General features: G+C 50.6%; 2 protein-coding genes across 27 annotated transcripts in view; one reads left to right on the top strand and one right to left on the bottom strand.

The window, feature by feature from the left end:
• Positions 1 to 877: 877 nt before the first annotated feature.
• Positions 878 to 14,294, top strand: LOC102098254 (cholesterol 7-desaturase nvd-like). Its single transcript, XM_065036141.1, has 7 exons — positions 878 to 1,221; positions 5,857 to 6,045; positions 7,121 to 7,299; positions 8,709 to 8,834; positions 9,601 to 9,720; positions 11,435 to 11,611; positions 12,959 to 14,294. The coding sequence occupies exons 1-7, from the start codon at positions 906 to 908 to the stop codon at positions 13,115 to 13,117; spliced, it is 1,266 nt and encodes a 421-aa protein (XP_064892213.1). The 5' UTR covers positions 878 to 905; the 3' UTR covers positions 13,118 to 14,294.
• A 2,435-nt stretch (positions 14,295 to 16,729) lies between these two features.
• ZNF618 (zinc finger protein 618) overlaps positions 16,730 to 26,459 on the bottom strand; it is a 170,078-nt gene continuing 160,348 nt past the window's right edge. For all 26 annotated transcript variants that reach the window (XM_065036115.1, XM_065036131.1, XM_065036134.1 and 23 more), the window contains one exon: positions 16,730 to 25,798. In XM_065036115.1, the coding sequence (XP_064892187.1) occupies positions 24,285 to 25,798 (1,514 nt within the window). In that variant the 3' untranslated portion in view covers positions 16,730 to 24,284. The remainder of the gene's footprint in view (positions 25,799 to 26,459) is intronic.

Below are 26,459 nucleotides of genomic sequence, written 5' to 3'. Positions count from 1 at the left end.
CGTGGTTTTCTACAGTTACCTCTGGAACCTGTGCAATACTTCTGACTAAATCAAGCATTACTCCTCTGCCTCAGCTGCTGTGCTCCAATAGCCCAGGCTTGGCTTGGCCCTGATTTATCCTCTCTGGATGGAGGGGATCCAACTCCCCTCTTATTCCTGGTTTCTGTGCTGGCATCTCTCTGAGCTTCTCTTAAACTCTGAGAGACCTGTCAGTGTCCTGTCAGCTGGCAATGTCAAAGCCAGCCCCAACACCATATTCCCCCTTTCTAAGCCCAGGGCTGCAGCTCAGGAGGATGCTGGGGTATTTACAGATCTAACTAACTGATCTACTGAATTTAAGACCACTCATGGAAAGGGTTGTGAAGCACTGGAACAGGCTGCCCAGGGAAGTGGTGGAGTCACCATCCCTGAGGATGTTTAAAAGACATAGCTGAGGCTCTTAGGGACAAGGTTCAGTGCTAGATGTGGGTTATGGTTGGTCTCGGTGATCTTAAGAGTCTCTTCCAACCAAAATGACTCTACAATTCTTTCAAGGAAACATTTTTTCCCTATGTGCAAGTGAAGTTCGCCTTGCTGTACCTTGTGTTCATTGTGTCTCGGAGAAGATCCAGGCTCCCTCTGCTCCACAACCCTCGGCCTGGCGGCAGGCTGCAGTTGTATCTGCCCCTGCCCTCCCAATTTGCCCCTGACCCTCTCCGCTCAGCCCCGGCAGCGGGAGCTGTGCAGGGTCGCCACCTCCCCGGGGCCGAGCAGAGCGGACCCCGCCGCCGCAGCCCGGGATGCAGCCGGGGTTGCCCGTGGGGTCCCTGGGGTGTGAAGTCCCGTCCCCCCGGCCCAGGCAGCGCCTCCCCAGGCGGGGCGGCCGCGCTATAAGGGGCGGCGGCGGCGGCGGGGCCGGCCGCGCTATGGAGATCGAGCGGTGCGGCGCTGCGCTGCTGCTGGCGGGGCTGGGGCGCGGGGGGCTGCTCTTCCTCCTCCCCCTCTTCCTCCTCCTCCTCGTCCTGCTGCTGTGGGTCTGCTCCCGGCCGCTGGTCGTGCGGCGCGGCCCCGGGCAGGTGGGCTACCTGCCGGTCCCTGGGCTGAGCCGCAAACAGGCTGCTCGCCGCGCCCGCCGCTACCGCCGGCCCGGGGCTCTGCCGCCCCCCTACCCCAACGGCTGGTACCGCCTGCTCGACTCCGCGCAGCTGCCCCGCGGCGCCGTCCGCAGCCTCTCCCTGCTCGGTGAGTGACCCCGACCCTCGCCTGGGCAACGGGGTGATGAGACTCGCGATCCTGGCCGGTGTGCATGGCATCCCTGCCCCGGCATCCTTGCCGCGACAGCAGGGCATCCCCGCCCGGGCATGTTTGCCGGGGCACCGGCGCATCCCTGCCTTGGTATCTCTGCCGGCGCACTGGGGTATCCCTGCTTGGGTACCTCTGCCAAGGCACTGGGACATCCCAGCTGGTAACTCCACCAGGACATCCCTGCCTGGACATCCCCACCGGGGCACCAGGGAATCTTGGACAGCACCCCTGCCAGGGAAACAGGGCACCCCTGCCCAGACGTGCCTGCTGGCGCACAGGGACATCTCTGCCTGGGCAGTTTGCTGAGGCACTGACATCTTCACACCAACATCCTCACCGGGGAGCTGGTGCACCCCAACCTAGGTGTCCTGCTGGGGTACTGGGAGTGGCACAGCAATGTCCCTGCCTGGGCTCCTTGCCAGTGGTCAGGGCATCCCTGCCTTGGGGCTGTGCTGTGGCACTGGGACAATTCTGCCCATGCACTCCTTTCAGGGCACCCCAGCCCCCAACCCCATGGGGTAACAAGGGTGTCACAGCCTGGGTTTTGCATGTGCATTGAGTATCCTTGCTGGGGCACTGGGGACACCATGGCACAGGCTCTGTGAGACTGTGCAGGGCACCCCTGTCTGGGCTCCTTGCTGGGACAACAGACCATCTAGCTGCCTGGGCTCTCTCCGCAGGCATTGCTGTCTGCAGCTTCCCATGTCCTGTGGAGATCAGGATGGGGACTCACAGCTACATCCAATGGAGAACTGTGCTTGTCCAGGGTCCTTTCACCCTGAAGAAGGGTTTGGACTTGTGCTGGTGTCTTCCTCATCAGAAGGGATGTTTCTACATTGAAACCTCTCATATTCAGTGATGAAAGGGTGGGATGTTTTCTGTTTTTAAGAGCCATGCACTCCTGTGAAGTTGTTGTTGGTTTTGGTGTTGTATATTTTGTATAATGGGACCTATGTAATTCAATATATACATCCTAGAGTACCCTCACCAGCCTGTTATGACTCCCTTGGTTGTCTGACTGAAGCCCGGTTCCTGGCACCCAGTCCTCTGGGTCTTGCTGAAACATGCAGGTAAAAATCATTTCTAGTGGCAGCGTAACAGTAGTGTGCCAGTGCCAGGGAGATTATCAGTGAATAAGACAGTTAAACAACCTGCAGCCTCCAGGTTTGTGCATGTCTAATTTATTTTGGAGTTTGTGAGCATAGCCTGGAAAGGCAATGAGCCAGAGATGGTGAAAGAACAGAGATCACTTGACTCAGTCCCTTTGGGATGTGATCCCTTCCAAAACATGGCACTGAGCACGCAGGAAAGCCTTATTCTCTGCTGAGGTTGTGAAAGCAGAGCTGTTCTGATCCGCTGCTCAGGCACTGCCTGCAGGGGAGCTGCTCAGACCCTGGTGTGCAGAGAAACCCCAGAGCGCAATCTCTGAGCCAAGTGCCTGGAACTGCACGGTGGCCCTGGGGCATTTTATATCTCATATGCTAGTCTTGCTATAATTGCCACCTGACTTCCATAAAATATATTGGCTAATTTAAAAGAAAAGCATCAGTATTGTGGAAAAGCACAGTGTGGAAAGCAGCACTGCAGAGAAGGACTTGGGAGTTCTGGTCGACAACAGGTTGACCATGAGTCAACAATGTGTCCTGTGGCCAAAAAGGCCAATGGTAGCTGGGGTGCAGCACACTCTGCTCTGCCCTGGTGAGGCTGCATCTGGAGTTACTGGGACCAGTTCTGGGCTCTCCAGTTGAAGAAGGACAAGGAATCACTGTAGAGAGTCCATTGGAGGGACACAAAGGTGCTGAGGGCTCTGGAGCATCTTCCTGATGAGGAGACACTGAGAGAGCTGGGGCTGTTCAGCTGGAGAAGAGAAGCTGAGAGGGTGCTGATCAATGGGATCAGTATCTCAGGGTGGGTGTCAGAGGACGGACCAGACTCTGTTCAGTGGTGCCCAACGCCAGGGTGAGGGGCAACGGGCACAGACTGAAACACAGGAGGCTCCATGTGAACATGAGGAGAAACTTGTTTGCTGGGAGGTGCCAGAGCCTGGCCCAGGCTGCCCAGAGCGGGTGTGGAGTCTCCTGCTCTGAGACATTCAAACCTGCCTGGACACCTTCCTGTGCAATCTACTCTAGGTGTAACTGCTCTAGAAGGTGGGTTGGACTGGATGATCTCCAGAGGTCCCTTCAACCCTAACCAGGCTGGGATTCTGTGATTGTGGCTATTAATGTTCTAATAATCAAATGTAGCAGAGTTTCTCAGTGTACCTTATGCCAGGACACTATCCAAACTGAAGAGACCTCAGATTTGATGCACAAGCCAGAACAAAGATCAGCTTCTCTTCTGGTTCCAGAGGCTGGAGACAAAAGCAGGACTCACTCAGGGGTCCCGGGTGAGGTTCTCAGGCAGCCCAGCAAGGGTCTGACCATAGGCACTGCTTCAGATCTTCAAGGCAGAAGAGCTCCAAACTGCCTGGATGAAGGAAAGCTCTAGAGATGGGACCTTCGTGGAATAAAACTGTCTTAAACCTTCAGTGAACAAAGCACCAGACTTCAGAGCTGCTCCTAGTGAACCTGCAACACCACCAGCAGGCAGAAACCCTTTCCCTGCTTTCCCCTCTTTGCCTGAACCTCAGGTCAGTTGGAGAGGCAGGTCAGAGAGAGAGGAAAATGCTGATGTTCCAGAACGGATCCCTGGTACCTGGGGCAGGGGGAAGGACCACTGGTGCCTCCACTCCCCTGTGCCAGCTGCCAGCAGATATGTGAGAACCTTCCAGAAAGACTGCAGGGACAACAGAGCCAGGTGTCCTGGGTAAGGAGGGACCCTCAGGCTCTGCAGTAGAACTCATTTCTGCCAGATACCAGAAACAATGCTTCCTAGGCTCGAAAGCTGGGAAAATTTGCAGGGTTTTCTTTTCTTTGCTCAGAACACAAAACTTCAACAAAGTGTTTTTGGGTGGGATGGCTGACACTGGGTCACTTGTCATCAGTGTGGCTGTCTGGGAAAATACAGACAGGACCTGGCTCTCAGATCCAGTTTGGCTTTATTTCTTACTAGTTGAGCTTTAAGTTACAGCAACTGCTATAATGATCAGATTTCGAAAGCTGATGAAATCTGAATTAATACATGCATAACCTGAAGCACAGTATGGGAGAGAGGACCTCGGAGCACCCCAGCCTTTAACTCAGTGGCTGCATCTGTATGAACAGCCCCTGAGTGCTCCTGAGCTCCCAGAGCAGCTGTGGCCCTTCCAACCAGGGCATGGCTTGAGGGGACACTGGAGCAGGTCTGGCTTTGCATTAGAGCCAGGTCACCCATGAGCAGACCCTTTCCCTGAGCCGCTGGCAGGGATGTGGGTGCTGGAAGGGCTGCAGTGCAGCAGCACTCTCGGAGCAGCTCTGTGTTTGGCCAGAAAAGCACCTGGCACCTAGTCAGGCCCTCCAGGAAGAACATTGATTTAGGTAATCATGTGGCATGCCATCCCGCTGTGGATGCCTTACACAGCTGGCTGGACCAGTGCCATGAACAGACCTCCAGCTATAGCCCAGGTACTGTCTTTCTCTCCATTTTATTATCTCCTTACTCAGCAAACACAGTGCTACCCTGAGGGTGGGGAGGAAGAAGACAATCCCAGAACTGAGCAGGGGCAGATCCCAGCAGGACAAACCTCACATTGCTTCAAGGGAGCACAAGGAATCAGGTCCAATGATGGAGAAAAGCAAGTCTGAGTGCTGGAGCAATACAAACCCATGCCAGCATCGACTCTCACTCACTCCCCACCCGGAGCAAACCAGAGTCAGGCGCTCCCCTTTGCTTCACCAGAAAACTACCTTTTGCTAAAGATGTGACCATTCTCCAGCCTGCAGCACCAGCTGGCCCTGCTCCAGGAAGGGATTTGCTGCTGAGCTGCAGTGCAGATGGTCCTTGGAGTTCAAGAGCAAACAGATGAAGGGCTTCTCCTTCCTACTACAATTAGCAGAGATTCCCAAAATGTATGAGCCTGTGCTCCTCCTCTACATCTCTGAGGCAAAGGCTTTAAATGCAGCTACTGCTCTGCTACATGTGGATCCCTCCCTCGGCAGGGGAAACATCGAAATCTTTAACTACTTCTGTGAAGGCACCTTTTATCCTGCAGCTGAAACAGCTCTGAGAGCTCAAGGACCAGGGCTGAGGGACAGAGCCAGGAGGGTTTAGAGACAACCAGGAGAAATCGTGCCAGCTGCCCTAGCCTGGCATGTGCTTCAGCAGCCGCCAGCCCGGTTCTGCACGGCCCTTGGTGCAGGCAGCAGATGCTCCTGCCTGGCCGGGCAGCACGGGCTCCGGCAGCTGCCTGCTGCCATCTCCTGGTTAAATAACCTCTCCGGAGCAGCCGTATTGCTGTCCTGCCACGGCTCTTCCGTTGGAAAGCAATGAAAAAGTCCCATATGAATTTTTTAGCAGGATATTTCTGCACAGGCAACGTCGGGTAAAGGCGCCGATTGGTGCTGCTTGTTTATAAACTGAGCAACATTTGTCTTACCTGACCCTCTTCATTTGGAAACGTCTTTGCAACCCCACAATCTCGTATTTCTGCAGGAGAGCAGCTGGCTGTGTTCCGCGGCCAGGATGGCCAAGCCTATGTGGTGGACGCCTACTGCCCCCACCTCGGCGCCAGCCTCGCCGCCGGCGGGCGCGTCGTGGGCAACTGCATCGAGTGCCCATTTCATGGCTGGCAGTTTCAAGGAGAAGATGGAAAATGCACCCGCATCCCGTATGCTGAGAAAGGCGAGTATCCCCCAAATCCACGGAGAGCTTCTGCAGAAACAGTAGTGCCCTTTGTGTCCTCATTAAAAGCTACGTCATTAAGGAAAAGGGGTCTTTATAATAATTCACACTCCATCTGGCTCCCCTATTTCATGCAGCACCCTAATTTTCCTCCTGGGTTTTACATGTTGTTTACATGACGTTCCAGTGCCCTTTCCTATGTTAGATGGTAACTGGGACTTCAGTCTGGTTAAATAATCACTCTTCTTGATTTTGATAGTCCTACAACTCCTGTGTTCAGCAAGCAAGGTATAAAAATAAGAAGGTTTTTAACTCCAAGTTATCATCATCAGCAGGGACAGATCCTGAGGAGCTATGGGGTTTCAGGAATGATTCTGTACTCTATAGTCACAGCTTACACCACGTCAGTGCTTAAATCTGTCACGTTAGCATGACAGAATAGTCTCCCAATGACAATTTTTTCTCCTTTTAAGGTCTGAAGGGAACTTTTGGTTAGAATCCAGGAAAGCTCTTTGCACCCACCTACCATTTAGATATGATTCGCGCTGACTGTGTAGGAAGAATATCTTAAAGTTCACATGTAGCCATTACTTGATCTAGCTGCACTAATTAGTTTAAACCACCAATTCTAAACGTGGCTGAAACCAGCAAACAGACTTACCTTGAGTTTTGGTTTGGCTTGTGCTTCTTAGTTATTTAAAAGCAGCTCCTTCTAGCTCATTGAAACTTGAGGTGAGTCCACTGATGCAGCAGACAGTTACTTATTTGAACAGTTTTAAGAGTAGAGAGAGAAGGCTGAGGAGCAACCACCTGTGCCTCTTCCCTAGAAAGACTTCTGCAAAACACCAAACTGAAATAAAACTGATTTAAGCAAACTGTCTTCTATGAACTTCAGAAGCCATTGTCCTCCTTCATCAGCCTGAAAGCGGGAAAAGCATCACTAGGGAGTCTGTGCTACATGAGTATCTCCCATAAAGACCATCTCTGAGCCGTGGTTCCGGATGAGGTGACCCTCAGCACCAGTGTCAGCCTTAGAGATGCCACTTTTAACTGACTCCTTTTTGTCCCCCACCAGTGCCGGACTTTGCGAGTATCCGGACCTGGCCGTCCTGCGAGGTGAACGGGATGCTGCTGGTCTGGTACCACCGCGAAGGGGTCGGTCCCACCTGGGCAGTGCCTGAGCAGCGGGAGGTCGCCACCCAGGAGTGGGTGTTCCGCGGGCAGACCAAGCACTTGGTGGACGCGCACATCGAGGTAGGGAGCCTGGTCCCTCTGCGGGGTGAGACCACGCCTGGATCGTCTCCTATAGTCCGGTTCAGGGACATCCCCTCCCAGTTTACCCATTCAGGGACATCTCCCTCCTGATTAACAGGGCTCTGCCTGCACCCAGTGCCACCGGCAGAGCTCAGACCCAGAAATACATCCCTACGCTGTGTACCGAGAATATGACATATGTTCCCCAAACACGCATCGTGGGCTTCTTGAGTAGACAGCAGATGTTCTGGGTACTTAAAAGGAATCTGTTAATTTGCTTTGACTTATAACTGATGTAATTTAAAAAAAGATTCTCTAAGAATTGCGGCACTTAGTGTCAGGAGGCTTTTCAACTTGTCAGTCACCAAAATGGAAATGCACAGTTATTTTGCTGTTAATCTTCATAATCACCGTCATATGCTGACAAATGTGCCACATAGAACAAAATGGCTGTTGCCTCCATCACCTCTCGGTGGAAATGAGTCTGGAAAAGCGGAACCATTTTGTGGCACTAAACAGAAGAGACCATGGCCGTGGTCCCCAGGGGCAAGCGTGGGTAGAGGCGATGGGAGGCAGCAGCAGTGTTGAAAACAGGCAAACCCTTGGGATTTGGGACCTTGGGAGATTTTTATGTACTTGCCACTGACCAGGACACCCCTATTTGTAAAAACCAGTGACAAAAATTACGCTTATCTAAAGCACACGTCTTTCCAAAGGCAGCGCCTGCCTGCTGACTAAATCACGACTTAGGTGAGTGGATTAGAAAGAAAAGAATTATCAGAAGAAATGAAGAAGGTGCAGGAGGCACAGGAGATACAGCTCTGGGAGTGGGAAGAGGAGTTGGGAGAAGCCAGGAGAATTTGGGAGACTGATGGGATAGACAGTAATATTTATTTCATGTCTGCTTTTCAGTGCAAGCCACTGTACACAGGTCTGTACTGGGGTCAGTGTGTGCTACTTGCCAAGCTGGCGGAAAGCTTGTGTAGCTGAGTAATAGAGAAGTTAAAACTTCTCCAAAAGTTACATATTGTGGGCAGCCTAGTGGGGTTTAAACTTTTAAAAGTATGTGAAAACTAGTCTAGGAGCACATACACAACAATGCTTTATTCCTTACAATTACTGCGGGGCCAAAGGGAGGACTTGGAGACTCAGCTTGTGCAGCTGCACAAGTTAACATGCATAGACTCCTGTGAGCTTAAAAGTAACCCTGAATATTAAGAGCTTCCTGTTTAAATGATCCATATACGCTAGTTCAGAACCAGTCCCTGGTCGGTCTGTGCTGAGGCTCCTTCGTCCCCGTGCTCGGTCGCCTCGTGCCGTGTTGGGTCTCCGCTGTGCTCAGCTGTTAAATACAGGCAGCTCACACCCCACTCAGCTCTCAGCAATGGCAAATTGTTCCCCAACGGCAGGAAATCCCTGAGAACGCGGCCGATGCGGCTCACCTGGATTTTCTCCATGGAACAGCTATTCTGGGTGGATCTGATCTGAGATACTCAAAATCCAGACTGTGGGAGTTTATGAAGCACAGGTGGAAGGTAAGACCCTGACTCCCCTCTTAGCCATGAAGTCCTTCAAACCAGGTCCCCTTTCTGCCGCAAAGCATCAGTCACATCTCGACCCCTTGGCCACATTCCCCCGTCTCCAGGCCGAGGCTCTTCTCTGTGTCTCTGAGGGGTTTAGCTGCCCTCCCTCATCTCTGCTCATCGCTACATGGTCTTTTGGGTTCAGTTTTGGGTCCCTCACTGCAGGAAAGACCCTGAGGTGCTGGAGCGAGTTGAGAGAAGGGAATGGAGCTGGTGAGGGGCTGGAGCACAAGTGTGATGGGAGCGGCTGAGGGACCTGGGGGGTTCAGCTGGAGAACAGGAGCTGAGGGGAGACCTTCTGATCTCTGAACTGCCTGAAAGGAGCTTGGAGCCAGGGGGGTCGGGCTCTGCTCCCCAGGAACAAGTGCCAGGAGCAGAGGAAATGGCCTCAAGTTGCGCCAGGGGAGGTTGAGGTTAGATGTGCGGAACAATTTCTTCCCCAAAGGGCTGTGGGGCATTGAACAGGCTGCCCAGGGCAGTGCTGGAGTCACCAGCCCTGGAGGGCTGGACAGACGGACATGAGGTTCTCAAGACATGGGGCAGTGCCAGAGTTAGGATAATGGTTGGACTCCATGATAAGGGTCTCTTTCAGCCAAAATGACTCTGTGATTCCATGATTCACAATCAGCTCTTGTCACCACATCACTCCTACCATCCCTCACCATGAACTCCCATCTCCCCAAGTCCTGGACTGAGTTGATTTTCTCCACCTCTCCAGGGGGAATGGTGTCCGGAGCCGGAGCCCAACGAGCATTGCTCCCAGCTGCTGCTCCTACACTCCACAAGCATCTTCGGGAAGCACATCCCCGCGCTGGATCTGAAGGTTTCAGTGAGGCAGGTATGTCTTGTGCTGGTGACCACCAGCAACCCGCGGCTGAGTCCTTGCCCGTTCTGCCCAGCATGGCCTTTCCTACCAAGCACATCAGACACATGGGCCAAAACCACCCACTGACTGTGGGGCTGCCCCACAGCGCAGAGCAAAAGGAGGGTTTGTGAGGACCGCTGTGCCAGGAAATAATTGAAAAAAGAAATAGCAGACAGTGATGACAGTCCCAGGAGACCTTCACACCACATTGCCACAGCTCTTGATGTGGACCTTTTGGGTCTGTGGCGAACATGCCTGGGAAAGGCGCAGGGAGCACTCAATATACAGTGAGAAACATTCTGAGGATGTTGATCTGTGTGATCCAAAAAACTCGGCTTTTTCTGACACCTTTCTGGAAAGCACAAAGATTTGTCAGTTTACAAACATTTACACTAAAAAACCAAAGTCCTACTCATCAAGAGCTCCTCCTGCAGTTCACTCCTTTTCTTATTTTCTTCCTTTCTTGTGTGTTTGGTTTTCGGTTTGGATACACATTTATTAACCACACTTCTCTTTCCCCCTCCACTTCCCAAAAATCAGAAAAAATATGTCTTGTAGCACAAGATCAGCCCTGAATAACAATAAAATAGTTGATAATAATTGATAAAGAATTAAAGGAAAATAGAAAAAACATTGCCACTAAACATGAATTGCTGGGAACTGGATCTTCACACTTTGTTTTTGGTTGTGTGTTTTCTTTTGATTAAATGCGAAGCTTGCCTGATAAAACCAGTATCTTTGTTCTAGTACAGTTTTGAAGGCATTTGACGTATTTCCATATTACAAATTCAGAACAATAGCAAAACAAGTAATAAGGGATAGATCTTGGTGTAATTAGGTAATTATCACAAAGTGTATGTTGATTGTATCTCTGAGTTTTTAAATCTGTGCTATTTAGAACTGATATCAAGGAACAGGAGAAAAAAAAAAAAAGACATTAAAACAATCTTACAAAGACTCTGTACCCAACCAAATGTTAAATGAATAGTAAATCAAGTAGACAAAAACCCCAGTAATATCTGCACTGCCTCGAAGAACCAAGCGTATGAGGACACATCCATGTGTGGGTGCACATCAGAGCGCAGAGAACAAGCACTTCATGTCATGCAAGACAAACGGGAGAACCTGAGCCCCTTCAGCCAAAACCTGATGTGACTTGTGGCTGCAAAGGAAAAAGCCAGAGCAGGAGCATGGCTGTTGTGTTACCTCCATACTCACATCATAATCACCGCTACTGAGATCCAGTGCCCAGGACTTGTGTCACCAGTCCAAGGAGGCTGTTCATGACCTGAAGGTAGTTCAGTGATGAACAACAAGACCAAGGGACAATTTGGAAGCATTTCCTAGATTAGATTTTAAAACTTTGGGGGACCAGTAGGGTGTTGTAAATCCTCATGAATTCCCTTGGGCTCACAGCAAAGCCACCCAGCCCTGACACAATGTCCCAGGCAACCAGGGCTGCACGGCTCTGCTGTTTCCCAGGTCAGGGGAAATCCATCACCAGGCAGCACATGGTCTGTGATTCATGGCCCTGAGGTGTAGCTTGACTTTGAGCCTATGATCAGATGAAAGACAGAGCAATGGGGACTGGAGCACAGCCTAGGAGCCACCTCAAGCTGCGGGAGTTGCTGCACCACACAGCTGGACCACTGGGGACTGTTCCTCAGGGTGTTCTGTTGCTCTGCAGGTGGGGCCAGCGCTGGTTTTCCTCATCCTTGAACACACTTTCCTGGGCCGTGGGATCATCCTGCAGTCGGTGACTCCCCTGGAACCTCTCCTGCAGAAAGTTGTTCACACAATCTACTACCAGAAGAACATGCCAGCCGTAATCCCCAAGTTCCTCCTGAGAGCAGAGTGCTTACAGGTAAGGCCTATGAAGAAGCGCGGCCAAAGGTGGTCACCTGGAGCTTGGTGGCTCAGAGGTGTGAGGAGGAAGAGCAGTTGCCCGTGTGGGCTCAGCTGTTTGCAGGAGACAAGCACTTATGGGCAAGATCCTTCCAGTGCTTGGCAATGTCTTTCAGTTTTAGCAGCCCAAGGAACTAAACTGAGGTTTAGCAAAGAGGGTCCCTGCGGTGGCTTGTGTGCTGAGGAGGGCAGAGGTGCCATCCCTCTCCTGCGCAGGGGGAATGGGGGCACAAGGATTAGGCAACCTCTGCCGAACCACAGGACCTCTTAGAGAGAACCAGCAATTTGTCCGGATTTCCAGCATCCCAGGCTGGTGCTTTAGGATCACTCTACCTCCCTCAGTGAGAACTGAGTCAAGAGATCCTCTTGCTGTTAATTTATCATGAGATTGGGCAGCTCCTGACAGAGGTTTCTCCAGGTCCTTACCACAGGGATCCATGAAAGTGGTGAAAGGTCCCTTTGAAGATCTCCAGTCCAATATCCCTGTTGGGGGCAAGGCTGTTGCCAAGTTCAGGTCAGGCATGGCCTTGAAGGCCTCCTCCTTCAGAGAACTCCAGTTCCCTGGGTGACCCGTTCTATTACTGCTCTACCCACATTGTTCATTTTTGAGAAGTTCAAAATGGACATGAAAACCAACCTGCAATCTGTGGCTGGAACTGCCAAGAAAATTCGGACTCTGTCACTCCTGTAACTCCCTCCCAGCAGTCAGAGGGGTTCATGTCATTCCCTTCTGTCAGGGGCTAAAGCTTGGAAACTGTTTGGTCTGACCCTGCAGTAAAAATGGCCACCAGATTGTTTTCAGATGCCAAAACCCTACCCCAAATCCAACTTGGCTGTGCTAGCTCATATTGTATAAATGCTGGCTTAATATTTTGCATTCTTACTGATGTGAATGAGCAGCACTGATTTCTGCTGAGACCTCTTCACAGAGGACAGCTCCATAAATCTTACTGCACGTGTGTCTGAGCAGAGTTTAAGATGCAGATGCTTAATTTGTAAAGCCCTGGTTGGCTGGAGCTGTGCAGCAAATCTAAAAATCTCAGGTGCAGCAGCTCCTACCTACACAACATCCATTTCTTTTTCAGTATCTCCTATGACAAAGGTAGTCTAAGATGAAAGCGGCTTCTTGCTGGGCTAAACATCTCCCAACTGCAGACAGAGCAGTAGCGTTACAAGTTACAAACAGCACCAGCAGTCTGACATGGGTCACTTGGGGGAAATGCTAAAAAGTAATCCTAGCATGCAGGTAGCACAAATCTGCTGGTTCGGCTTCCCCACCTGAATGAGACCACCCTTCTCCCCCCAGTTTGAACGCGATATAACCATCTGGAATAACAAACAGTACCTGCCCAAGCCGCTGCTGGTCAAGGAGGACTCCAGCATCCAGCGGCACCGGCGCTGGTACAGCCAGTTCTACAGCCAGAAGGGCACTGGGCTCCCAGCGCAGGAGGGCCTGGACTGGTGAGGACCTCGCTGCCCTCGGCAGAAGGTGGCCAGAGGCTCTCACACAGCTCCCTTCCTCCCTGGGCAGGCATGAGCAATATTAGAAATGTTGGTGCTGACACAGGGAGCAAAGCCTGAAACACGCTTGTTCTTCTACCTGTGCTGCAATGTATGAGCTGAGCCGGAACCTGCCAGAACTGTCTTCAAAGTGCCTTTGTCTCTTGCTGCTGCTATCATTTTGAGTAGTTATATGAAAAGCTTTTCAAATGGCCTTCTATTGCCTGAAGTGTCCTTTCCCAGCCAGGGCTGCTGTTGCTCCTGCACTATCCCTTTGGCCGGGGCAGGTTTCAGCTCTCCAGGGGATGTCTGCATGGCAGCAGGGCTGTGACTGCGAAGCCCACAGACATCTGCTGTCCTCCGTCTCTCTGGCAGCAGCAGGGCAGTGTGGGTTTCAGCTGCCCACCATGCCCTTACTGTACCTGCTGGTTTCCTCAAGCCTACCCAGCTCTTGCATGAGTCAGTTCCTCACGGAGCACCTAGCTGGGAAGCAGAGGGACCATCCTGGTGAGCAAATCACTTAGACTGACAACAGCTCTGTAGGTCAAGGTTGTGAATAAGATCCTGCTTGGGTAGCCCCTGGATTCCAGCAATACCCTGGGTACATGGTTGGCTGTAAAAATTCGTGTCTCATGGCAAGACCACAGGTAGTGCTCACTGTCACCGATCAGAAATGAGGCTGACACAGGGAAACTAGGCTGCAAATGTGGCCAAAACTAGTCTAGATTCCCCTGTGCTTTGTGCCTAGGCACTCTGTATTGGAGGGCTAATTCTGCCTTGCTGCATATCCTAGAGAAACCCGTCACCTCCCTAGGCAGAGCCTTGGATAAGAGCAGGACCCTGGCCGTTAATCTCTGCCAAAATCAAGAGCAAATGCTCAAATGCTGGAACTTTCTGGGGAAGCTGGTAGGGGCTGCTCTCACGCGTGCTGTGTGCTTGTCTGTGCTGGGGAATTCTGCACTTTGCTGAGGCTTCTGGTTCCTCCTTCACCATCAACCCCTGGAGCAGGAGCAGAATGTGCCACCGCAGCCCTCTGCCAGACCGGAGTCCATCGCCCCAGACAAAGTGCAGCTGTGCCTTTGCCATTCATATCTGGCTATTGCGCTGTCAGCATTTCACTATTAAACATTTTTTAAAACTGATCTCACGTTCATGGTTGTTATTTTTCACTGTTTTGTGGGGTGTTCTTGCATTGGAGAAGCAATTCTGGAACTGGCCCACGCTGTCTTGTTTCAGGAGCCACAGAGAATCTTCAGCAAGGAACTTAAGACAGTAGGAGCTTGGACAAGGCGCAGTGCCCAACCCAACAGCCTGAGCCTCTCAGGGACCTGAGAGCATTCACACATCTTAGTGGCCCTGACCAGCCATACCTGGGACATTTGTCCCCTCCCTGCCGTGACCCAGGAGCACCATTTCAGCTCAGCTCTGGACCTTCAGTCGCTGTCCTGAGCTACGCTCCAGCCCACACCTGGCTGACCTGACCTCTGACCAGAGTCACTTCCCAGCTTGACCTCCACCCTGTCCCACCACCCTGGGCCTGGTTGTGTCTGACCCCGGCTGCCCTCACCAGATCCCACCCCTGAGATGCAGGTTGGCTCCCCAGCCTGACCCCAGACCTGCCTCATCACCAGGATCTTGCTCTGGACCCTTGGTGGAGCCGGGCTGTGACCTCCGGGCCCGCCCTGCCCGTCCCACTCAGGCTGCTGGGACCCTGCTCAGGTCCCTCTGTGAGCAGCCGCCCTCGTGCTGGCGGGTGACGGAGAAGCAGCAAGAAGCAGGAATTGCAAACACCGGGTCAGAGACATTACAGAGCGGGTCAGGATGTACTGACTGCTCAGCCACACGTCCCAGGGGGCACACGGCCACCCCGCACACCCCACACACACGTACAGAGGCTTTACCTGCACAGGACGTCTCAGGCTGTCGTGTAACACACCTGGGCACTTGCACCCTGCTCCTCACTGTGCTCCCACATGGGATCTCAGCACGAACAAAACTCCACAGAAGGTAAATGGTCAAAGATCTGATTAGAAGTGGCGAGTTAAATCAGTTAAAATCTAGTTCTGCTAGATTCATCAGTCCTTCTGAAATGAGAGGAAACTACAGGATACCCCAAGAACCTGAATTCTGAGCCACCATTTCCTTTCATACTAAGGCTAAAGTAGTTGTGTCACATTAAGGCAGAAATTAGAGAACCGGAAGTAACACAGGATTAGCTTAAGTCTCTAACGCTTCCATTTGCAATCTTTTTTATCCCTTTAAATGGGTTCAGCAAAAAGTATGATTCAGTGCGAGGAGACCGTGCCGTGCCAAGGAGCATGGTCCTCTGGTCCTCTGTGCCTTTTGGTGACACATCACCCCCTTGACATATTTAGATTTTTCAAACAAATCCTAACTCCTATCTGGTTAGGGTGTGAGAGACCTCATCTCACCGTTTAGTGAAATCACTTTTACATCAAACCTACTGCAAAGCTATGGCCATTCTTACCATTATATTCTGATCACTGTAGTTATTACTGTGGCTTATCTTCACACTTCACTACTAACGAAGAGAGTTTATCCAACTGCCAGACCTATCACCATTCCATGTATTTTCTTCTTCCAGCTAACAAACTACAAATTTCCTAATTCTCAAGCAGAGTTATTTTTTTCCTTGCCTTTATTAAACTTTGTTTTTTTTGAGGGGGTGAGGGGCAAGGTTAGAAAACCCCAAAGGATATTAAAGTAGGTCAAAGAGAAGGATACAAGGGCAACAGACAACGCACCTTGGATTGTCCAGCAGTCAGCCTGGTCTTCTCCTCCGTCAAACCCTGGTCTCTGTGCTTGTTCCACATGGGACGATCCCCTGGTTGTTTCTGGCTCACCTGCAGGAGGGTCTTGGAGCTCCAAGGAGCATCAGTAGGGCTCAGCTCCTGCAGGGACCCTGTTCACCAGCGCATCCCCATGAGACACCAATGCAGGTCAAGGCTGATACAACCTCTAGGCAAAGGTTTCTGCGCCTTTCTGATTTTGGCTCTTTATAAACAGCTGCCGAGGGCTTTGCCTTGTGCAAAAAGCCCACTCAGGGCCCAAATGCACCTGTTCTCCTGGCCTGAAAGCAATCTGCAGGTGGATCTACTGATACAAATGACAACCTCTGACCAGTTGGGCAGAAACACGGTGTATGTCAGTTAAGACTACCTTGCTTGGTATCAGCTTGCAGTGCTTTAGCAGCATAAAAACCAGCTGATCCAAACCTGTCCTGGTGGTGTGAATACAAATCCTGCATTACAACACACCGACCAACCCCTCTGGTGGGCCAAGCCGACCTGGAGCAGGTTCTGCTGCAATGAAGGTCCCGGTGGCACCAGAGGAGCAGGTTCACTGTACCGGCAACCAAGCGCGAGGCACGAGATGCTCCGGAAAGCGCTCGGGATGCGGGAAGAACCCGCCGTGGAGTTGTACAGCCGACAAGGTCCATCAGAGACCGGTGCTGAGATTACGCCGCTTTCACGGCCGTTTTCCCTCTTCCCAACAAGACGTTCGGCACGGGGTGATGCCCCATTCGCGTGCTTGAAAAATAGAAAACCCCAGACACTTTTTTTTTCCTAAAGGTTGTTTTATTGTAAAACCATAAATACAACACTGACATGAAAATCCTCAAGCAACGGATGCTCTCTTACAGTTACAGTTTGTCTTCTGCCTTGGCATCAACTCTGAAAAGAATGTTGCAGAAACATGTCTCTAAGTTATCTCCAAATAACTGAGCCCGGAGCGCTCAGCTCGTTTGGAAACTAAGTGGAACTATTCCTCCTCTCTTGTGGAATATTTCCATTCAGACAGCAACAGACTTGTAAAAACAGCAACATTTAAACACCTTGATTTATTTTTTCTTTAATAATCCTTTTCATTTGACGTCAGTCTAAGTTTCAAACAGCACTGAATTTATTTAGCTGTAAAAAAAAACCGAAACGAAACAAAACAAAATCCTAAAAAGAAAACCAGAAGAACTTGAGTTGGCCTCAAGCGTTCATATATCACAACGAAAATCAGCAACTCAACCCCGTGCAATATTGCTCTCTATTGAGTCATTCGATCCACACCAACAATACATGAGACTTCAAACAGGTTTTGTTTTGTTTATTAACACAGCAAGTGTGACATTAGATAACCTTTTAAATACAGTACATGGTTCAGCGCGGGGCCAGCTGCCCGCACTTTTCCCCGTTATGAAGACAAAGCCAGCGGTGGCGGTTTATAAAAATATTGTGTTGCTACAAAAGTATAAATTAATGCTACCGGTATTAAGAAATATTAAACACATAAAACTTATAAGGATTAAGAAAAATATTCATTAATACCTGTAGAAAACTCTGGCCTAAAAAAGATATTTTTTGTATATTTTTTGTATATTTTTTTTTTGTATTTTTTAAGATGACATGAGATTCTTGCACTCGCAGGTAGAGACACACGCAGGTGCATCTGTGGTATTGCCTAGAACATCTGCATCTACAGAAAGGAAGGAAACGCACACGAGTCACCGAGGGGAGGGGTGGGGAGGAGGGAGAGGAGAACGTTAATTGTTTGCTTGATGAAACAACAAGAATTCAGCTCCCAACGGGAGGTTTGGAAAAATGAACATAGGAAGGAGGAACAGCTTCTCTTTTCGGACTGGCTGCAAACAAGGATCTCCTGACGGTTCAGTTTGTCGGCACGACACGTTCTGGCTACGGCGCGGACCGGAGTCCTGCCCTCTGGACGCTGTGTGTTCCTCCTGGACCGACAGCCTTGGCTAGTCACCTGTCACCAATGCTTCAGTTCATCCGCTATCAGTTTTCCTTTTAAATAATTACAAAACCAATAAAATTAAAGTCCCAATGAGTTCAAAGGGACTGTGGAAAACAGCTTCTAAGGCTGTTGCACCTTCCAGAATACACAGCCATTGCAGAGACCGCCACAAGAACCCCCCAAAGACTGAAAACAAGCGCTGATGAGGCTGGGAGTGTCTTTTTAAGGAACTTTGGTTGTAAAAAGCAAGGGTTTGACATGCCTGTTCTCATCAACTCACTGCCGGATACTCGTCTCGTTAAGGCTGCGCCGCTCACCCGGTACCGGACACGCTCACCACTGCCAGGGACGCGCCAGCGATGGGAAGGGAGAGAATCCTTCAGTCAGTGGTCGCTGTTGTGCATCCATGAGCCGTTTCTGTGACCCATTCCAGGAGCTATTCTAAAAAATTCAAACTCAGCTGCCTACAGGTCATTAACCCTAAAGGGTCTACACTGTTGTCTAATGTGAGCAAAACTCTTCCGTCAAGTTATAAAACAAAGGAGTAGTAAAAAACCCAACTAACCAGCCAAACAGAAACCAAAATTAAACAGAAATCCCTCAAACATTCAATATATAAAATTAAATTTCAGGGCAATACACTCTCATTGGTTCACCATTTCTGGCCTAGCATAAGCACACTATCCCACAGGACTAACGAGGCATTTGACTCGGAGCTGTGCTTGGCTTTACCTCTCCGGATCTTCACTACTGCTCGTTTTGCTCAGTAATGTTTCCAGAGGCCCCCGGGAGGTGACAGCCCGTGGCGTGGGGACAGGCCCCGCGCTGGGAAAAGGGAGCTCTTATTGCTACGGGGCGACATCGTCAAGTACCTGACACAGGACCTGGAGTCTCAGCCAGTGTCTCGGGGTATTCCCAACTGATCCAAGATCATGGTGTAGCGCAGAAAATGCACAGCAGAAGCAGCAAAACATTGAATACTCTCCCCCACCCCGATTTGTCCACCTTGGCACTGTAAGGGCTGACAAGACGTTTGCTCCTCAACTGGTGTTTGCTCCTCTGCCCCTTCTGCCCATCAGCCACCTCCCTCCTTTCTGAAACCTGGTTCATGTACGTACTGGAGTGCTGGGAGGGGTCTGGTGCCGGTGGCGAGGAGGACGCAGAGGAAGATGCTCTGTGAACCCTCCTGGACCCACGGGGCAGGACGGGACTCGACACGCAGGAATCATTGCTCAGCTGCGTTTCTCTTGGCAAGGCCCAACGCAGCCTGTGCCCTAAGGAGTGTGCTCCGTGCAGCTGTGCGGCCTGGGCTCAAAAAACGCTCCCGTAACAGACTCCTCCCAGATGAACAGATTTCTCCTCACTGTAAAGGTTTCCCAGAACCTGCCTTTAGTGTCTTTTTGTTCATTTTCATCCCATTACTTCTAATTGTTCCATAGGCAACACCTCGCCCCCTCCTGCGTGTGCTCCCTCTGAATGCCCACGGGAGCTCCTCTCCTCCTTCAGCCAGAGAGATGCAATTAGAGATCAGCCCTTCCTCAGCACAACGCAGCGCTCCCAGCCTTTGAGTAACTTTTTGGCTGCCTTTTTATTGTCTTTTGATTTACCGTAACTTGGTGCTGCCTGGAAATCCACACGGCGTTCTCCAAGCGGCACCGAGTCTCAGTCGCCCTGCTCCTGTGCAACACGTTGCCCTGACGCGGCTACCGCGGGATCTGGAAGGTGGAAAAGGTCCCTCAGAGCAGGCGAGGTGGAGGGGACTCACCCACCAAGGTGAACATACATCATTTCTTCTCACGCCAAACCTTTCATGTTATTGCGAGCAGTCGGTGAAAACCCAACCAGCCAACCTGAGACATCTCAACGCTGTATTAACTCAGATACCGCAATTTAGAGCTCAAGCAACTTTTAGAAGTGTCTCCCCTCTACTTTCAGTGATTCCCGAGCTTTGAGAGTATCTGCCACAACTTCATTTGCAAAATCCATGGAAGGGTCACGACTCCCTGAGCTGCTTGGGGACGTTCTCTGACCAGTGGGAGAACACCCAGCAAGCGCAGTTACACCAGTGCAGGTGGTTGATGCTTAAACCAATCTAAGTTAAACTGGTTTAACCAGCAATTAACAGACATATTAGACAAAACCTGAGCCCATGGTTGGCTTTAACAGAAAGTTCTCCAGATTGCACTAGTTCAAACACAACCAAATCAGTTTTCTTAGAACAGACACAGAGCTTTAACAAGTTTACTTCCATCTGAAAACAACCCAGGTGCAAGATACCGAGCCTCTCTTGAAGGGAGAGCACAACTGCTATCAGCTGCTAGAGACACGGCGAGAAGAGACAGACAGGGGACAACTCTGGGCCCCGTGTTCTCCACTGACCCTCTGGCTGCCATACTCACTCAGAAACAACCTTCTGTTTCAAAGAGCTCTGCCTCTGTATCCCACTTTCTCAGTTTTCTAGTAACAAGGATCTTCAGACAGGACTGGAAGACAGTTTGTCTCCTGTTGGTGCTTGCTCCCCACCTGAAGATCATAACCCCCCAAAGCAAACTGTGAAGTCAGCAAGAGAAGTCTGCAAGGTTGGCAGATACAAAAGGAATGCCTGGAGGACACATACACCATTTTTTATCCCAACACATTTCTCCAGCACAAGTAAAGGCAACAAGCAGAAGGCAAATTCCCAACGTGACCTACCAGAGGATGATCCCAGCTCTGAGGAGCTCTCCTCCCAGCTCAAAGGGAGCAGGACCTCATGGCAGCTCTGGCCAAACTAGCAGAGCCTCTTCCCCTCTGGTTGTCCACCACCAGTGCTGCTCCAAACCACCGAGGCAATCGCAGAACAGAATCACAGAAGAGCTTGGGTTGGACTAACCTGGCAAATTAAAAGCTTCCAGAATTGAGACCTTGGTAAAGTATCCATGATCCCTAGAATGCAAATCCAAGTCTTGAAGAGGGAAGGAGAAACAGGAGCAAAAGCATTTAGGGTAAATACATGTGCTCCAGATGTGCTTCTCTCCTTTTAAAGCAGCATTAAGTTAACCACACAGAAGTCGGGCAGTGAGCAGACACAGCAGGAACAGCTCGAGCAGAACACCCTGTAACCACGTCTAAGACTCGGGAAGAGCTGCGGCTCCTTCCACAGACTTGCAAAGGGGGCTGGCCAACCAGCTCCTCTTCTCACTGACTTTCCAGATCGTGCCATTTTAGGGCTTAGGGATTTACTTTGCTTTTTCAGCTGCTAAGCTGAGTTTTTAAGTCTTTGGGAGAATCGCATCTACCAGACAACGCTGTATGTTTGCTTAACATCCATCACTAGTGCAACTATAACCACAGTTGTGGTGCAGGGGCAGGTACTCGGATGGGAGACGGGGCCAGTCAGTCTATTTGGCTGTCCCAGCAAGAAAACCACAACCAAAACCAGACTGCAGACAGGGTTAGGGGAGACAGGCTGGGATTTGGGGTGGCTGTGTCCTCCCCATTCGCACAACCTGGGTCTGTAACCAGGTCCAGCCAACCTCTGTGCACAGCCTGGCATCAAACGGCTGCATGAATGACCGCAATTCTACCTCATTCTCAATTCCAGGGCTTTAAACCTCCAGTAACTCTGCTTTGTCCCACCCTTAATGCCTTGCAGAGAGACAACACAACAAGCCTGAGTTAGCAAATCCCACAGAAGTTGCCAACCTGTCCCTTAGCAAAGGAGGGTTAGGGTTTGAGGCTTTCTTTCCAAAGGAGTGCGAGTGTTCTACACGTCTGCCTGAGCATCAGGGAACTCGTGAGTGTCTCCCGACGTCTCAGGTAAACCAAGCAAAAAGGGGTAATGTGCCATCAGGAGAAAAAACTACAAACCCTGTCCCCATCCTGCCCATCAGCTGAGCTGCACGGTGCACGCTCTGCAGCCTCAGAAGTTAATCTTGCTTTGGATTCACAGATGCCGAGTTTTCTCTCCGCAGAATACCTTGTGCTTTTCAGTGGGAACAGCAGCACAGCACAAACGCTCTGTTACCGGCACACATCTCACTTGGGTTTTTTGTTTGTAGTTGGAGACTTAGTTATTGGTTGTTACTGGTTTCTCCTGCACTAGAAGTGCAAACAGATGGACCCAACTAGTAGCCGGGCAAGCAGGGTTTGTATGGGAGAAAATAAAACCAGGAAGAGGAGAAGCTGGCCCTACAACCAACACCTCCAGTTGCCAAAGCCACTGCCAGAGAAATCAGATGCCCAAGTGCCTCCGCCTTGGCTGCTCAAATTCCAGTGCCCCTGCAGCTGCCCGTGGGTTGCAGACCATGTCTACATGCAAAACTGACATTTAGGAGACAACTGGTTTTGCCCTGATGCCAGTAACGGTGCCGAGAGGTCAACACAAGTGCTAGACCAAAGCTAGTAGGTCGTCTCCAGGCTGAAAAGGGTGCAAAGAGCCACCCTCAGTAACCTTGACCTAGAGAAGGTTTCCAGCACACAAACTGTGCCCCTGGCTGAGCCCACGGCAGTGAAGCTGTCAGGTAGAGCCTGTCAGGTTCAAGGCATCTGAACACAAAGCCTGAGAGATAAGATTTGCCATTTCTCATGTCTTGGGACCTGCAACTTTCACTACAACCAGAGATGAGCAGGTGGGATCTTGGTTTAACACCTGTTTAAGAGCAGCACTTATAAGAGAGTCCCGGTCTCACCACCGCATCGTCAGCAACCAGCGAACACCCAGCGCTGCCGAAGGGCTCCAGCCTGCTCGGAGCCGAGCGAGTCCTTCCTCCCGAACCCCCGACGCTGCTGCGGCCCCTGGGACGGCAGCTCTGGAGCACACTGCTGCAAGCAGGAGAGACAACTGCAAAAATGAGAATTTGCTTCAATTTGCCTCCAGGATACAAGTCCCAGTGATGAAAAATTAACAGTTTGGCACCAGCAGTTGGGAATTGTCCGAACCTGACAGCCTGCAGAGATCCCGTCCGGCAGCCCCTGAGCTGTGCTGATGGGCACCAGACACAGCGGAGCCCTGGCTGGGGGGACAGCAGAGTGACTGAGGTGTTTCTGGGTTACGATGATCTCTAATTGCATTTGGGGTGAGCCAGTAAGTGTGAACGCTCAAGGGCCCGTGGCCTTCCTAGCCAGAATGACTCGGCAACGTAACAAGTAGTGTAATGCACTGTAGGTATTAAAAAGACATTCGTGCTACTAGAGGAACCATTCGAAATAAAACGGGAAGATATTCTTTGCACTCAATCAGGAGCACTTACATTCAGAAGGATTTTTGAGCCCATGCACTTCTTTAAGCTTCCTTCAAACCCCAGTTTGACAAAACTGATCTTTGTTCCCCTGAAAATCATACACCTTGGTTTGTCCTTGGCCTTGGGAGGGTTGTTCTGAGTGCGTGCACTGAGAAACCTTTTTGCAGCAGGTTTAGGTACGAGGGTTCTCAATGGCAGCCGGCAGAGCCTGGCGAGCTTGCTGGTGGCCCAGAGACACCTGTGCTATCACCACTCGCTTCATTTGCCTGGTTTTTAGCTTTTCCATAAAAGCAACTGCTGTGGTTCCCATAAGGATATTATTAAATTGTAAATGGGCTACTCCAGAACAAGTTTGAGAAGCCCCGACTGGCAAAATTCACAGAGAAGCTGATCAACATTGGGAATTGAGAAAAGAAGTTATGCTGGAAAAAAATCAATCCAAGAAATGTAACAGACGTTTTCTGCAACGAACCATTTCTCTTAGTTTTAAATAAAACTTTACATCCCTAGTTAACATGATGAACCCAAAACTGGGAGTGGAGACAGCAGTGTAACTTTTGGAAAAAATGTATAAGAAAAAGTTACAAATAAAATTAAAAAACCCCTTTAAAGTCTCCCTTCCTGATTTGTAAAGGTAACGGTGTGTTCATGAAACACAGCTGCCCTGATAACATGCAGACAAACGCCCTCAAGGTGTACAGCTCTTCAGAGGAGCAAAGGCCAGTGCAGAACTGGTCTGTTCACTGTAGTCTGATTATCCATGGGAAGATGGCCCAGGGGACGGGAGGAAAGGTGGGGTGGAGGAGGAACAAAAGAAACTTCAAGTCACTTTAGATCTCAGCTGCCTGAAGACTTTAGAACATCAGCCTCCCATTGGTCTGCCCACTTGAAAACATTAGAAAGTCTGTCAAGTCCACACACTATCTATGGAAAGGAGCACGTTCTGGCAGAGGGCCGTGTCTCTCACGTGCTCAGCTTTCCTTTCAAACTTAATTTTATATATATTTATATTTTTATATATATATAAAAAAGCACTTGGTTTCCAGGGGCATTCATAATGAGGTCCACAGTGTTTAGAACTTAAAATTCTTTTTCTTTGTTTGGAACAGTGTTTTAAAGTTTTGTTTTAATTAAAAGACAGTCTTAAAGCATGTTGGACTTCAAAAACATGAGTTTGTTCATGTCTTCTGGACTGAGTAGTCGTCTCCTTTTGATTAAGAGAGCCTGCTCACACATATTTACACATTCGCTTCTGGCACCAACAGCAGGCACTGCTAAGAGCCAAAAGGCTAGCTTGGCTAGTTTTGTATGCTTTTGGGTAACACACGACCAGTACTGAAACAGGTCAGGGGTGGCCTGGAAGAGAGGTTCTTGCAAATAATCATAGACTTCATTTTTCCCGAACCAATCTTCTTCCTGAGCTGCTGTGGCTTCCCCTGCTGCCCGAGGCTTCTTGGTTGAAGGTTCAAATTCTGTTTCTTCTGCCCAGGACTCTTTCACCTCGTTGATCAGCTCACAGACCTTGCCGATGATCTCTTCGTGCTGGTATGGTGGGACGGGCCGCAGCTTCTGCTGAGGGTCTAAGATCATGGCTACCTTGTGTGCCGAATGAACTTTGAAGTTCTCCTTCAGCGCCTCCAAGAAGAGGTGGCAGAGTTTGCTGACCACGCCAGCATCGTTAGCTTTGGAAGTGAACAGTTTCTCCAGTTTGACGTAGGTGGGCAAGACCAGCTGCAAGGTGGGCCGGCTCTCGTTGCTCAACTCAATCACCGCCTGCTTGACCGGCGCCAAGATGGCCGCCAGGTTGCTGAGCAGGTGTTTGTTCAGGTTTTGGATGAGGTTCATCTTCTTGGCCCTGCTGTAGAACTCGCAGATCTGCTCGTAGCGCTCGTGGACGAGCAGGAGGGAGTCGGTGACCGAGTTCCAGCAGGGCGGAGGAGAGGTCTCTTCCAGGGAGCCAAAGGTCTCCTTCGAGAGGCCTGTGGATCCCGCCAGATCTTCACAGACATTCAGGAGCTCGATCACTTCGTGCATGTTGCGAGCCTGTAGTGTTCGCTTGTTCAGCACACTCTGCACTACCGAGTTCAAGGCACAGGCCGAACAACGCAAGCACATGCCTGCCTTGGAGAACGCAGAGGAGTTGACTTTGCAGTCTGTCACGTACACCGTCCTGATCTCTGACATCACAAACTCCGACAGCACGTTCTGTACCCAGTGGTGGATAAAATCACCATTATCGCGAATATCTACGCCCTTAATTCCCAGGACGTAACTCTTGATGTGGTTGCCTTCCACCTGGTAAGCTGTCAAGATGTAGCAAGAATCGGGGCCAATGCTCTGCGAGTGGCAAGTGACACCGATGCCAAGGCAAGCATTGCTGCCCAGGGCGCAGGTGACCTTCACCTTCACTTGGTTGTACATCCGAGGCAAATGCTTCAGAGCCAGTGTGTTGAAATTGCCAAGGATTTCGGTGACAGAGAAGGCACCGTAGCGAGCTCCGCTATCGACCAGGGTCTGCGCTAGCTTGATGAATTCCTTCCCGCTCACCACGCTCAGAGCCCCGAGGTCAGTGCACATCACCCTCAGGAGCCTCTCGGCAATGTTCTGCCGCTCCTTCTCCGGGATCGCGCTGTTCCCTACCGAACCGCTCGTGGACGCTGCAGTGAAATACAAGGAGGGAGAGAAAGCACCATGTGAGCATGGCTCCTCTGCGACAGGAGAGAGGAGGAAGTCACAAAACAGTTCCCAGAGAGACCCAAAGAGGTGGAACAGGCCCAGATGATGGAACAGACATCTCCAACCCTGGATTTCTTCTCCCAGGGGTTTCTGGACAGAGGAACCTCCAGGAACAGGCCTTGCTCTTGCTTAGAGCAGCAAGGAGCTTATTTGCACGCCGCCCCTGGTGTGGGGACTGAGACCAAGCACACACTGGCTACTCTCAATCTGGCGCCTTCACCAATGGCACCTGTGCGGTGTTCACTGCCCAGACAAGTTATAACCACGAGTGCTGTTTGCTATCCATGTCGACAGGCTGGTGGTCACAGCTTAGCCCAGCTAAGGATTTTTGTGATTTGAGCCTTTTTGTTGGGAGAGTTATTTTGAGAGGAGTTACTTCCTCCACCATCTCAAATAAAGCTGAAGCCCAATCTTCCATTTCTTCCCTGAACTCCACCATTCCTACTTCTTGTGGCTGACTTTGGGCAGGGTGAATGTCATTTTTGGTGATATCAGAATGCAACAGCACCACATTTTTGTATCACCTTTCTCCCAAGGCTGCTCAGCTCACATGTTCTGCAACTGGTTTCCCATCAGGCTGTA

This window comes from Columba livia, chromosome 19 (genome assembly GCF_036013475.1).
Source record: "Columba livia isolate bColLiv1 breed racing homer chromosome 19, bColLiv1.pat.W.v2, whole genome shotgun sequence".
Taxonomy (NCBI): Eukaryota; Metazoa; Chordata; class Aves; order Columbiformes; family Columbidae; genus Columba; species Columba livia.
Note: the sequence above shows the minus strand (reverse complement) of the source record. Positions and strands in the feature narration are given on the sequence as shown.

What these genes read in the sequence shown, in the direction of transcription:
- LOC102098254 (XM_065036141.1), top strand. Translation starts at nt 906, where the DNA reads ATGGAGATCGAGCGGTGCGGCGCTGCGCTGCTGCTGGCGGGGCTGGGG. An exon ending in TGGTGGACGCGCACATCGAG is followed by an intron (nt 7,300 to 8,708) that starts GTAGGGAGCCTG and finishes CCCCAACGGCAG; the next exon opens with GAAATCCCTGAGAACGCGGC. An exon ending in TGAAGGTTTCAGTGAGGCAG is followed by an intron (nt 9,721 to 11,434) that starts GTATGTCTTGTG and finishes GTTGCTCTGCAG; the next exon opens with GTGGGGCCAGCGCTGGTTTT.